This window comes from Melanaphis sacchari, unplaced genomic scaffold, assembly GCF_002803265.2.
Source record: "Melanaphis sacchari strain LSU unplaced genomic scaffold, SCAv2.0 Contig49_pilon_pilon, whole genome shotgun sequence".
Classification (NCBI taxonomy): Eukaryota; Metazoa; Arthropoda; class Insecta; order Hemiptera; family Aphididae; genus Melanaphis; species Melanaphis sacchari.
In genome coordinates, this window is record NW_020271334.1 from 632,465 (window position 1) to 648,321 (window position 15,857).

Sequence of the window (15,857 nt, forward strand, 5' to 3'; positions counted from 1 at the left end):
TATAAATAATACAAAAATATTTCAAATTTCTATAGTAAATATGTTTTTAAATTAACTAAAATCCTTCAATGAAAAAAATAATTTTTAAAATTGAATGGTTATTTATGAGTTTTATTTAGAATATAACAAATGTGTGATTCAAAATAAAAAAAAAAAACATATTATAACATTTTAAACAGCAAATATGTTTGGTTTCTTTAAAAATCATTAGTTTTAGGTAAAAACTTGTGTCAAAAAAAAAAAAAAAAAACACTTAAAAAACTGAAATGAATTTAACACAGTTTTGAATTCAATATAAAAATAATTGTCATTTTTTAAAAAAATGTTAAAATTATTCGTAAATAAAAAAAAACAAATTATAAAAAATATAAAATTGATTGACTATATATTACAATATTATACTTTTTTTATATATATAATATTATTTCCAATGTTTTTTTTTTCATTTCGAATCTAATTAGGTAAAAAAAAACTAACTATTACCATTTTATAAGTGTATAAGATGTGCACGCATATTATAACTCTTTAGGTCATCACGAGGAAGATATTTAAAAAAAAACTCTTATTTGTTTATGTTGGTGTATTATCTTTCATACAACTTGTTCGGAATAGACATATCGACGTTTTTTAAGTAAGAGATAAAAATATCATACTTTTATGACATTGAATCTAGCTGATTTTTTTTTTATATAATGTAATTATCCCAATTGTTATTTTTTCTTGTATGCATTGAGTATTTTTTTATCTTTACCTTTACCCACCTATTGATTTTTTCATTACTTTTTTCACCATCTGATTATATGTAACTAATGATGAAATATGTTCCATTAATTTTTTACGTATATAGTTTATTCGTCGACGTATTTTTAAAATTTTTTTTAAATATTTAGTATTGCAATGTGCTAGTTTTTTGTTATTCTATTTGACAAATATTCTTACATTTGTTAATAGCATAGCTGCAACTATATAATCATTAATTATACTTACTCTACGTAAGTATATCTGATCAATTGATAATAGTTTCATAAATAGCCTAAACTCCAAAATTATAATTTAATCAAAAAATTTTCATAATTTAATCACATGCTGTAAACAGATTTAAACAATAACTGTCGTCTAAGATCATGCGTTTTACCAGTAAACATTTGAAATTATCGGTTTTTTAAAAACCATCTACCTACTTGATAAAATTTAATTTATTTTAGTCAATTTCATTATACAACTAGTAACTAGTTGAACTTCTATTGAAAATTTTTAAATTAACCTACAATTGAGTACAAAAATACCAAATTATTTAAAATAATAAATACCCAATCGTATAATATCTACCAAGTTAAATATATCAAAAATATTATAAATATCGAACGTTAAAGAAGATAGAATTTGTGCCATGTGTGATACACTCGTACAAGCAGAAGTGAAATAAAATTGATTGATTAATACCTGTGTAACCTTTGTGAAACTATGCATATAGAATTTTTCTTAAAAAACAAGTTAATCTCATATTATTAAAAATTAGGTGTAAATAATTTCTAAGTTACCTATTGCTACAAGACTTAAAATAGAATTTTGTGTTTCATACTCATTTTTATGAGACTATGTAAATTATTATACATTTTAAATAATTCATTGAATGCTTTGAAAAATATAAATATTTTAATGAACACTTAACCCGTTATCCTACTAAAAATATACTTACCTACCTATCAACAGTTATCTGTAAATTCGTTTAATTTTTTAAGCGTTTTTTGTAGAACATTACATAAAAATAAAAAACATATTAGTATTACTTTATCTTTAATTAAGCGTAAAGTGAAAAGATTTTTCCAACCATATTGTATTAATCGATTGTCACGTGTTGCAATCATCTTTTCTCAAGTTGTTTCAAACGTACCTATTCAATCAGATAAATTGTACAATATTTTGCGGTTACAAACCGACGTTTAGTGCTCAACACGCATTTTATCATAAGTGTACACTACTACACTAGAGAGCGTGGCCAATATAACGAAACACATGTTCACCAAAAACTTCGGGTCTCGAATGATTTTGTGTAAAGATCTGAGAAGGATCATACCTACTATTAGTTATTGTCTATTGACTATTCATTTAAAACGTATGTTACACAAATATTTTAAATGATATTTTCTAATAGTATAATATATTATGTGAATTATAAAGCGAAAAATACTTTGATTTAACAGTTAGGGAAAATTTCTTATTAATTATAATTACTTATAATATAGGTACCAATACTTGACTATGAATATTGCAATATTTAACAACTTTATTTTTTTATTCAACAATATTTTATAACTTATCCGTATATTTTGGCACAAAACAATTATAATGGTTGGTAAAACAAAGTTTTTTTTTTTTTTTTAAATTGAAACAGTTTCCTAGTACTAATATGAACTAAATAGGTAAATTTTATGCAGGAAAACACTTAAACAATAATAATTGATAAATTTTAAAATATTATATTTACTAAATAATTTCTATTATTTAAATACCAAAGCCTTTTTCAAACTCTATTGAAGATATTTCAATTAAAATTTGTATTTTAATATTGTATTCAGTAGTTTGTCAATATATTATATGTGATATTATCTAATAATAGGTATAATCTATTAATTAATATAAAAATATAAATATGAATAAAATAATAACATAATTTAGCAATCTCGGGAAATCGGTATACACTTTTTTTCGTATATTTATACCTTTATAATATTTAAGTGTTTGAAAATAAAAATATAAAAACAAATTTAGAGTAATGGTGTTAATACAAAAGATATATATTATTATCAATTTAATTTAAAACTAATATACTTCCATTCTCCCACGAGTATCTCTGATATATTGTGAGAACTTATAATCACCTTATCAATCGTGTATTATTTAATATAATAATATTATTACATTAAACTAAAATATAATTTAAAAAGAAGACTAAAGCGAGATCTAGTGTTCTTTTTAAATATAACAAACAAAGCATATTCTATCCGTTAGATATCTCACCCATTATTCTGACAAATACTAAACTCATATTATTACATTTAAATAATATAATATATTTTTTAATAAAAATGCTTGTTTATTTGTATTGATTTAAAATTTATAAAGCCATTAAACTAAGTCCCAATTTTTTTTTATTTTTTTGTAATACAATTATTGTTTTTATATTGTATTGACTATTGATACAATATCGTAATGGTATTATTATAATATTGTGGTGTTACATTAATAATACATAATATATACTTTATAGATTTATTATTATATAGGTACTATACATTTACATATATTTCCTTTTTATATGTATATACAACTATATTGTAAGTATACTATACCAACAATTTGTAGATACTTATAGTACCTACAAAATCAATTCCTTATTTATTGGCCTTACGCACACTCACTTACTATTAGGAGATTCGATAAAAACCGTCTTAAGTAAGTGTAAATTGTAATATAGGCAATTTTCTAGGTGCTTTTCGTGTAAATGTGTACATAGTTACTAGCATAAATGATCATTACTAATGTATGTGACTGTAAAGTAAAAGAAATAGCATAGTGCTTCAACATATGTTGCAATAACACGCATAAATAATTTTGTTTGTTTTTTTTTTTTTTGTATAAAAGTAATTATATTTTCTCTATCATATTAATTAACCCATTTTTCTGATAACATTTCTGAAAGCACGATTGCTCTCAGGTCAATATTATCTGTTGACATTTAAAAATCAAAATTCAAAATGTTTAGCTTAAAATGTTTAATTTTTAAAAACAATGACACCTCATTTTTAACTTTTTGATGAATTCAATCATTTTTTTAAAAGTTTTATTCAACTACTAAAAATGTGGATCTATCATAGTAAAAAACGCGGCCAAGATCAAATATCCAAATTACGAAATCAAGTACTTTCATGATGTAAACATTTAATTTAAAAAAATTAATATATTGGATGATATTATTATTAATTATTGATAACACAAGTAAAAAAATAAAACATTGTCGGTCATATTAAATGGTCCAGTGTCCGTTCATATGGTACGAGTATTGCGTTAGGTTAAAAGTTTTTTTTTTTTTTTTTTGAAAATTTACAATCTGTATTAACAAAAACACAATGAGTAAATGTGATAATATGTACAATCAATAATATAAAGACAGAGTGACAGGATAAGGGAGGCCATCCAGTGATAGAACCCTTCAGACTTAAATTTAAATTAGGTTAAAAGTTAAAATAAAATATTTGTGATGGTCACTGATGACTATGAGCATAGATTAAAATATATACTAATATACCTACAACTTTTATTTTGTTTTTATTTTATAACTTAACATTTACGTTTTTATTTTACATTAATGATTATTGAGAAAACTCAACTATTTATTTTTTATTTTTCGAAGAGCTTAGTTTTCAAGTTTTTATCCGTAATTATATCTTTATGTAATATTTTAATATTTTAAGCTAAAAACATCCAATTTTAATTCATACATCTACTCAATATTACCTACCTACTTCTTTAATATTGATTTAATTATAAATTATAGCTTTATACAGTATACACATACATAATTAGTTCAATTATTATAGTCTTTAATCAGATTAGACGTATGAAAATATACATATTATATGTAATGTACAAACAACATTTCAGTGCGAATTGTCTATTTCGTATTTCATATTATACTCACTAGCATGTTTATATGTTATTCTGGTTTAAATTATATATAAAATTTTTATAAAATAATTTATTAATCGGTATACTGTATATTATACTAATATATAGGTACTGTAACGATATACGTGTTACTGACGCGTAATTTATGCCGCACTCTGCGATTTTGCATAGGTCAGAAGAACAAAGGAACGTAGAGTACGAGTATATACAAATCATTTTTGATATAGCTAATCAGTCGAGTTTGGTTCGTGAAATAGAGACAACAAAAGTCTCTATATTTTTAAATAACATTTTTTAATTTGATTTACTATAGGTTTAATAACCTACCTTATAGATAAATCATAATTTATTCAATCACTTCAACTCGTACTCCGCTACACCTTTGATCTTCAAAGTACTACCCTCAAGAACAGGGTTACTCAGGTGATAATGTAAAATATAATTATATTAATATTAGTCTTATAAATAAACCTTGTAATACGTTGCTATAATATCGTTTCTATTGTGTTAGTTTATGAGCGCAGGTCATAAGTTTCTAGGACCTGTAAAATATAACTTAGAAAACTTTATTTGTATCAATTCAACAACCCGGTTCTTAAGACCAGTTCGTGTAGTGGGAATAACTAACCAACTACTCCTTAACTGGATAGAATTAGATATAAATATCGACAGCCACTTAGTTTTAATAAACGGGTAGGTGTGTTGCAGTACTCACAACTTTTATTTATTAATAAAAATAAAAATATTACATAATATTATATTATTGGGATCATATTTTCTAAATTTTTAATTTAATATTTTTTTTTATATTATGTGTTGGTAAGATCAAAACATGCGGTAGGATGTCATCTTTAAATAAAATGTCTATAAAATAATAGATATTTTTGTTTAGGTGTAACTTAAAAATTATTGGGGTGATACTTTTAAAATTAATTGTTATTTACAAAATCATGAATATAATAATTTGATCGTTATATATAAGCATTAAACAATAGTATACATATTCTGGTGATTGAATATGAATTAAGGTATATAATGATGAAGTCCCAAGTAAGATAATATCATAATTATAGTTGTTGTCAATAATACGTAGGTATACAAATAGTAACTTAATGTCGTCGTATTAGATAACGTTATTTTCACGCAATATGGATTAAACTGTTGATAAAACATTCAAGTGCAGTAAATTTATTAAACAGTTGAGATACCCAAATAATATTGTCCATATTTACTGTTTTGAATAACTTTGTTGATGTTAAGTTAAACATTTAATATTCAATATCAAATTAAAGTAAATCAATCCACTGGATAATGAAGGACAATGTTAAGGAGTATGGTACATTTTCTAATGATCAATGTTCATCTACAGAAGATTTAAGCCAACCATGTTCTTACTTTTCAGGTTCGTAAAAACATTGACTACTTATCAAACTCAACCATAGAATTGTTATACTAAAATCTAACCAATTTTATTAATTTGTATTAAAGTTTACGTAGGTAAATTTTTTAAATGATTTTTGGTTTTTAGTAAAAAATGTAATATTTCACTATGATAAATATTTATAGCTTGTTAAAATATTAATATTATATCAAGCTAACTTTTTTTTTTTTTTTAATCTTAAATTATGCCATTTAGTTGGCTCTATATTTAATTTATTTAAAGTTATGTATTTTAAAACTATCAACTATTGATCACTGAAAGTTATTATTAAAAAATAAATGATATATAAAAAAATAAAACATGTTAAGAAAATTTTACAACTTGATAAAATATGGGCGGTTCTCTGATAAGAAAATAAAATATTATTTGATATGTTGGTACTTATAATTATAGTTATAGTAAACGAATTATATCATTTTAATCGAAGTAGGCACGGTTGTTATAATTAAATTGTAAGTATTTGGAATTCGTATCAATACCTAAGTATTATATTGAATATTCGAGTGGATTATTACTATAATATAGATATCTACTGTGTGCTTTAGTAAAATTTATTAGATATGTACGAGTAGTTAAACTATTATTCAACGTTAAAACAATGAAAAACAATGTGGCGATTTTCGTCCCCCACTATAACAAAAGTAGGTAGGTATATTGGTTTATTTTTACCTGTATGTAGCCGTGTGAGTATGTATACTATACACGTAATATATACGAATATAATAAAAAGGATTCATAATTGTATGTGGTAAACCATTTATTTATTAAAAAAATTAAAAATTAAATAAGAGGATTCTAATGATAATTGATACACAACTTGTGACATTTAAAAAAAACATGTTTAATGGTTATCCTTAAGTTTTTCTTGTGTTATTGAGAAAATCATGTAACCATATCCTGAGAATAATATTTTGGAATAATTTAATATTATGAACATAACTAATTCAATACTTCCTCATAGCTGAATACTAATGAACATATATCAACGTAGGTTTAAAGATGGTTTTGGAAATTAGCAGTTTGATCATGAAGTCTGTATACCGTTTTTCCAGTTAGGTACCTAATTAAATAAAATTATTGACGAACGTATTAAATTTATGAAGCATTACAATTGTATTTATAAAAATGCGATCAATTTTTAATTGCTACTATGGGAGCATTTATATTTAATGAACTTTAGAAGTCAATTAACAAATAAATCTGATTAAGTTGATTACGTTTTTACTTTATTTGTAATTCGGTTACCGGTACACTAGATGAAAATTTATTTTTGCTAGATTTAAATACTTTACCTTTAAAAAAACTTTATTAAAATTATGTATTAAAATGTAGTTATTTAAAAAAATTATATTGATGAACTTTTTTGGAGACATTTTTAAAACGATTGTATTAACATTAGTCACTATTTCGGTACTTCATATAAAGAAATCAGGTAGATATTCTTATCTGAATTCATCGGCAGCTAAATTGATTTATGTTTTATTTAGTCCTTAGAATATTATCGGTACTTGATATGCTATTACCTATGGTTGGATTAAATGGGAACTACTATAAAATTTATTACCGTTCGCCACTCAGTTCAGGTCACTTTAAAACATGATTAACACAATAAAAATTTTTATTAAATTACCATGTAAATTTCAGAATATTATGAAACTTAGGTGTAAAGATCGTTATTAGCAAAGATGCATACATTTATGTATACATATTACATATATGAGCTACTGTACTCACTGTAGGGAAAACTGTAGTATATTAATAATTAAATCTTAAAATACGTTTAATGATATGTTTAATTTTAGATCTTAGACTTATGCGATATTACAAAACACATTTGACAACAGCAGTACCATTCTGTACAGAATAATTTTTATTACATAAATATAACAGATAACATAAACAAATGTCCCGGAATTACCTATGTCCTATATCACGACATACCATATTTCACTTTTTATGCTGTAGATTTTATTTTCATTGAAACTATATTTAAATTTGAACTATTAATTTTCTTCTATTATAAACATTTCATACTGCACACGACGTGTGCGTACGCTATTAAATCAGATAAAATAATTAATTAGTAGAGCATACATTTCTCAATAGTAGAAAATTATATTATAAAATATGCGTTATAGATAAAGTTTGATTTATACTAAAATAAAATGAAATATTTTAAGAGTTTATCAACAAAACAAATAGGTACATACCTACAATAAAACCGTTAGTTAGATTTTTTATTTATTAATAAAAACCAGTAAATTGTAATTTATTACATTAACTGATAGAGTGCGGTATATTTAGGTACTTAGGTTAGTTAATAAAATATATACTCCGTGAATAAAGTGAATGCTTTCTTGAGAACTGATTACAAATAAATTTAACAACAATAATAAACCAGCTAAAAATAACATTTCTCATACTTTAGATATTCGAGGTAGTAGAGTATAAATTAGATAGGTACTTATTTCATACCTTTCAAATTGCAATTAAATTTGATACATACAATTTTCTAAGTATAAATATGTTTTTTTAAATTTAAATTTGTTATATCTAGAACTTAGCATTTATTTTTATTTGCCTATTTTCATGGACACGGAAAGAAGATTTTAACAAACATTTTTTATAATTTAATCAAATAATTTTTAGGAATTCATTTTTTATTTAATTATTACAGGTTCCAGTTGCTTATACAATTAAATTACATTAAATATACAAAATAAAATAATTATCAACATTATAAATTACTTAAAAGATATATATTATTCATTAATTAAATTATTAAAAACACATTTTTTTTTTTTTAAATATGTTTCTTTCTCTCGTGGAACTTTATGTAGAATTTAAAATAAAACAAAGGCTATATAGCAAAACAATGTGAATAGAAATAATTAAAACTTTCAAAAAAAAAAAAGAATTAAAGTAAAAAAACTCGCATTAAAATTGTGTACTACATACTTTTGTTTTATGCTATCAAACACATAATTAAATCACATTGAAATTGTTTATCAATGACAACCTTTTATTGAAAATATACCATAGTAAACTATACATTTCTATTAATTTAAAATGGTACAATAAATTGAAAAACAACAAACAAATATTTTATTTTTTCATTGAAAAAACATAAGTATGACGTAATATCAGTGGGCCCAAATTTTAAACCATAGAATAATTTCAACTAATATTATAATTTATAATCCATTTATATTTAACTCAAACTCATCCATTATTAAAATAATATTCAAATAAAACAAGCTACATGATTTACTTATTCTATTCAACTTCTATCAATAATCTAACAAAGTATAAAATAGATATCACAGATCACGTTTTGTGTTTTTGATAATTTGCCAAATTTTAATAGAATATTATGGCTATTTGTATTGAATACAAATAACAATTTATTAAATAGTAAAAATATTTATTAATAAAATAACATTTTTGTTTAACATGTATTCTATGCTAGGTTTCAATATTAACTAAAAATATGTATCTACAATATAACTCAAAATGCATAACTAAGTTTTGTTGTATTTATTTTTAATGAATTGTTTTAAACGATAATAAACATTATTTACCGTGAAAATGTTTAATATGTAATTTTTAAACAATAAACTGAACCATAAACCTATTTTAACAAAAAAAAAAAAAAAAAACAAAATACCTCTATCAAACCAGTAGGTGTTATTTTCATTTTTATTTTAGTGTTATGTTTATACTAATATCAATTATACATTTTATATAATAAATTAAAATTATTGCTTTCTTAATGAAACTGTAAAATTGGAATCTATACATTTTAAACAAAAAACATAAGTAGCTGATGTTTTATCTAAGACTTCATAAATTACTTAGTAAAAAATTATAGTTTACCTACTTAGTACCTGTCAATATTAATATTAGTTATGAAAAAAATAAACAGAAATTTTCACTACGTAATTATACTTAAGGTTTTATAGTTAAACAAATTTAATTTACGTTTATATTGTACATAAAAAAAAAAAAATTCTACATGTCTTAATACTTTATGCATGTTTTTTAGCTGCTACTACTAGATTATTTTTAATGTTTTTAATGTATGGGTCCCTAAAAACTTTTACAAAGCAATGATAATGATAGTATTATATAGAATTGACAATATAATATAATATTATTGACCTGTACCAGTAAAATGCAGTCCATTCCATTAGTAAATAATTTAGATCAATACGTAATATGCCATCTACAATAAATAATGTATCTATTTACTGATCAGAACCTTGGTGAAATTTTGTTGGAGTTTTTGTATGGTTTTGATAACGTAAATCGTAATGTCATGTAGTATTTACCAATAAATCAAGTAATGGATAAGTGGAATAAAGAACTTGTTTGTAAATTGGTAACTTATATGAAATTCAGAAATGCTTTCAAATATTTGTAAAGAATTGAAATACCTAAACACTTACTGCGGTAAATCATAAAAAATATATCGATTTGATTGATTAATGGTATTATATTATAAATATTTTATTATTTTAATAATATAATTACGTATGAAAAGAAACACACATCATAGTTATATAATTATGTTCAATATTTATTTTAGATTCTGAACAATATATTATTTTTGTGATAAAATGTTTCAATTTAAAACTTTGAACGTGGTTATTCGAATTGAAAATTTAAAAAATTGTATCTATTTGTTTTTACTTTAAAGAAGTTAAATTTAAAATTTTTCGAAATTTTTAAAAATAATCCGGAAAAACAAACAAAAAATGTTCACGCAAAACCGGTTTTAACAAAATAAATTTTGTTTTACATTATTCACTAGACCAAAATTCTTAAAAAATATGTAATACAAGATCTCAAAAAAATTGTTCTTCTATCTTTATAAAATTCTTAAAAATTAATAAGCATGGTTTTATTAATATGTATTTAAAGTTTTAATATTTACAAAATTCTTCAAAGTTGTGAAAATTTTCATGTTACAAGTATTTAGTAGCAAAAATGTATAATATCTTCAATTTCTATAAAAATGTAGTACAGCGTTTCTCAAAAATAGTTCATATTAGGACTTTTAACGTAAAAATATAAAAACTCTATTTTTTATTTTATATTTATTTGTAGTTTTCATGTCACTGTTTTACTTTTATTATCATAATTGCTTATTGTGTAACATTTCACAGATTGTAATTTTCTTAAATCCATAAAAAAAAAAATAAAAAAATATTTATTTGTAATTCAAATTTAAGCAAAATTATATATTTCAATAATGAATAATGATATTAATTATTCTGTTATACTTCAAAAATATTATTAATTTGAACTTTAAATTTGTATTATGTAAGTTTATCATGGATTTTACTATACACATTGGAATTTTCAAAATATGTAGATTTATTTCAAGATAGAATCTATTTATACTATGGAATTACTCACTCTATTATTAACTCAAAATTTAGTTACAATAATATAATATATGATATAAATATACATGATTACTTATAATTATTAAACACTAATAATATAATAAATGCAATGTTTTCAGAAAAAATGTAATCAATCCAACTTAATAGATATTAAAAGAAAAAAATAAATTATTTTTAGCTACACTAAAAACTATAGTATGAAATATACTTAGCAATATTTTAGTCTAACAGCTCTGACATAACTAGACTGTCTCCGCTTATAATTGTTTTTCATATAATATTATAACATATCATTGAATTAAAATTTAACACACCCATTACAATGAACTACTCAACACCTAATGCACAGCAGAGAGGTACTAACTTATCTACCTGTGTTTTAGAAACATAAGCTTGGTAGCTTAAAAAAAAACCCACGGTAATATACTAATATAATACACAAATAAAACATTTTAACTCATCATACCACTAAAAACATCAACAATTTTCTTGCAATAACATAAAATAATATAATTAATATAATAAACTGAAAAGAGACTACACCATAGTTTCATATGTTATTATACGTAAATGAATATTAGTAAAATTAGGATCATAAAGATCTTTTTTAAAATATTCAGAGTTAAAAAACGTTTATTAGTATAGACACAACCATATTTTATATTATGTACATCAAAATGGTCACAGTATTAAATGTTTTAGATATTTATTAATCTATAAAAGATTTTCATAAACTCTATGTCTCTGTAGTTCACGCCTAAGAGCTATAGATAACAAATGTTGGTGTGGCGTCTTCTTAAAAATAATATTATATGAAGTTAGAAATAATAATAGGTATATATATATAAAAAAATTTAAAAAAAAAAAAAAAAACTACGCATTATGTATACTTTCAAATATCTTATACCACTAATAGTTATTGTACATTCAATCAAACTACTTGAAGCTTGTTACATTACTATTTTGTATAAATTCAATTAAATTCAATACACGGAAACTTTTAATAAACATATATGAATATGAATAATATTTAAAAATATACGCGCAATGTTTTAGAAATTTATATTTTTTTTTTATTTAAAGTCTCCGATACGTTACAAATAATTAAAGTGAAAGATGATAAAAATGTCGATAGTGACTGATCTGTTGGATATTGTACCTTAATCAAAACACAACAATATATTTTTATTGTGATTTATAGAAAAATATATTTGGATATTTATCTAATCTAATTAATAATAATTATTATTTTTATCAAAATATGCCATATTCATAATAGGTAATGTTTTTATTTTATTAGGTTTTCGTATTCCGTACAAATCTATTATAGCTCGACAATTATATGATATAATATACATAATTAATTTTTACGCATAATGAATAAGAACAAAGTTCACAAAAACACACAATTGTTTACAATATAAATGTAATAAAATCAACACAATTATTAAATGATAAAACCAGCTTCTAATATAAATATAATTTTCGTAATAATGTTATTATTTTTTTTTTTTTTTGCTCAAATATGGCACAATATTGAGTATAATATGTATGAAAGTTATTTTTTACGTTGGTCAGTTCAATTGTTGCCAAACACTTGGAAGTTGTAATTCAAAAATTTATTTATTGATAACACTAAAATATTTTTTTTAAATATCCTTATTAAATTAATTTATAAGAAATAATAAAACATAATCATGAATTAAAAATTAAAGAAGTAGTGAAGCATTTTTCTTAAACAATACGTTTCTCCAAATAAAGATTTTTGAAATTTATAAGTTAACTTAAAGACAATATATTTTAATAACTTTTATTTCAAGTAATTTATATGACTTAAAAACATAATTAACTAATAAAATAATTAATCTATAATAATGTCTACAATATCAATCATATTATTTTTTTTTTTAATTTTTAAAAATTATCGACTATATTTTTATTTATAAGAAATCATTAAAATTTTGGTATACTATAATGTAAGAATTTATTTTAAAATATTGTGTTTGTACTTTAAATTTATTTCTTCCTTCTAAGCGTATTACATCAAAAACTGATGATTTGACATAAATTAATATTATTCATACATTTTTTTGATCGTTATAGGATTTCAATTCTATTTCAAATTTTATAAGTATTGTATTATATTTAGATTTGTTGAGTTTTTAGGCATACTCACAACGTGTTGAATTATACTTATAAATATTATATAAAGTTATAGTTACTAAAATACTAATATAAAACTCGAAGTTAAGCATGTTATTTGATTTATTAAATGGTTATTTTCAATTAAAAATTATTTTATTTAAATACATACACAATTTTATTATTATGTACACATCAATAATTACATACTATGTATTAAACACGCATATATTACAATAACAATCAAAAAGATGAGTAACCATACATAATTTCTGATAAGATAAAATTATCTGCCAAAATGTACCATGACATAATAATGTGGCTATAATGATTGACTTCATACACAAATTGAACGGTATAAAATTCTTAGTAACCAACGTAGTATTAATCATTTTATGGTTTGGCCCGATTAAAATCCAAACTTCACGTGAAATAGGGATATCCCTAATCAAATAAGCTAATGCATCAAACACCGTGGAGGGGATACATCATAGGGTTATCCCGCCTATTTTTAAGCAATATAGTGATGTGACACCTGTTGCTGGCGCTGCTGAAGCATTAACATATTTTATAGTAATTCAGTACGCGCGTTTTAGTCCAGCTATAGTGAAACACACGTCGAGCAGTAGTTAGATTTCATCGTATTATTGACATACACAGAAAAAATAAACTCAATCATGCCTAGATCAAAAGGTAAGCTTAAAGCTGTTTAGAACTCTGTTTTAATTTTTAAACGTAATATTTTTATAAAGAATTAATTATAGTGAGTGAAAATACTATTTAACATAAACAATTTTAATGCATACAAGACGTGTTTATTTAAAAAAAAAAAAAAAAGTACATGATATGTAACTATTTTAAATTTATTTTTTTTAATAGGTTTAATATTTTTACAAGTCGTATGTAATGTTGTTACTATGGTTAATATTGTAATTAATTATTAATTTGTATGACATTACGTTAAAAAAACCCATTTTGAACTTTTAGGTTTAATCAATTACTAATATTATACCACGTTTAGGTATAAATTATTTTTCATAATAATCAAATCTAATATTTAGTATTTATTTATTAGAAATAAATAATTAATTTTGTTATTTTCTCTTAAATCCGTTTTAATTGTGAAGACTAGTTTGAATTAATTTTAATTATCATGATTTTAAAAATCAATACTGACTTTAAATTACTAATAGTTTATATATTTTATTATTTAAAATAATTGAAAGAAAAATGTTATTCATAATTTAAAATAAATTATGTTCAGTTATTATAGATGAAAGACTAAATTAACTATGATTTAAATTGTATTTATACTTAACTTTTGTATGTTGAATATTTTGCATAATAGACAAGTTAGATTGAAAATTAATTTTTTTAAAAGATTTTTCATTTGTATACAAGTTTTTTTTTTAAATATGTTAATTCTTATATTACGTTTGAATAAATTACTATTAATTTATACAAAAATAAAATCATTAATAAATATAATATATTGACACAATTCATTATTGTTCTAAGTATGCTGTTAAACTTAATCTATTAATATTTGGAAATATATTTTTGAAGTTTATTTCAATTTTTTACTCAACTAAATATTTAATTTCGTTCAGCCGATTAAATTTACTAAGAAAATCCATAAAAACAATTCATGTTTTATCTGAGTTTTCGATAGGTATATTAATTTTTTTGTTGCATCAGAAGTAACTACGTTTACATAAAAATAGTAGCCAGTAGGTAACTAATTTATAACATTGAATATGGATATATTACTTTATTGTTATTTTAAACATTTTACGAGATGAGGCATGAAATAATCTTTATTTTAGAAAATAGATAGGTGTTTGGATATATTTACCTTTAATTTATTACTATTATTATACGAGTTCGGGTTACTTACTTACTATTTATAATGAAAATATTGTTCTGCGGATAACTTAGTTTTTACAAAATATTAGGCACCTAGATATACTGTTACTAAAACACTTTTATGCTTGTCCATTAGGACTATTCTTATGTTTCTTGGTGAATAAAAATTAACGGACCTTTTATTGTACCTACACGTTAAACGAATATTTCAACCTTCAAAATATATTGTAGAAACTAAAATTCATTTCGCTCGTTGAAAGCACACAATCAACGATTGTAAACAATTAAATACATCTGTTTTGTATTTT

The 15,857-nt window shown here is 22.2% G+C and overlaps 1 protein-coding gene across 5 annotated transcripts in view; it reads left to right on the plus strand.

Annotated features, from left to right (window-relative positions):
• The first annotated feature begins 5,016 nt into the window (after positions 1-5,016).
• The window catches only part of LOC112598656 (aquaporin AQPAe.a-like), a 32,760-nt gene continuing 21,919 nt past the window's right edge, over positions 5,017-15,857 (plus strand). Inside the window, exon 1 of one of the 5 annotated variants that reach the window (XM_025345186.1) lies at positions 5,017-5,112. Coding sequence is in view for 4 of the 5 variants with exons in the window: in XM_025345182.1 (XP_025200967.1) it covers positions 6,001-6,091 (91 nt within the window). In the remaining variant the exon portion in view is untranslated. Of the gene's footprint in view, positions 5,113-5,955; positions 6,092-14,225; positions 14,377-15,857 lie in introns of those variants that run through there. The other 4 variants (XM_025345182.1, XM_025345183.1, XM_025345184.1 and 1 more) reach the window with 4 other exon arrangements.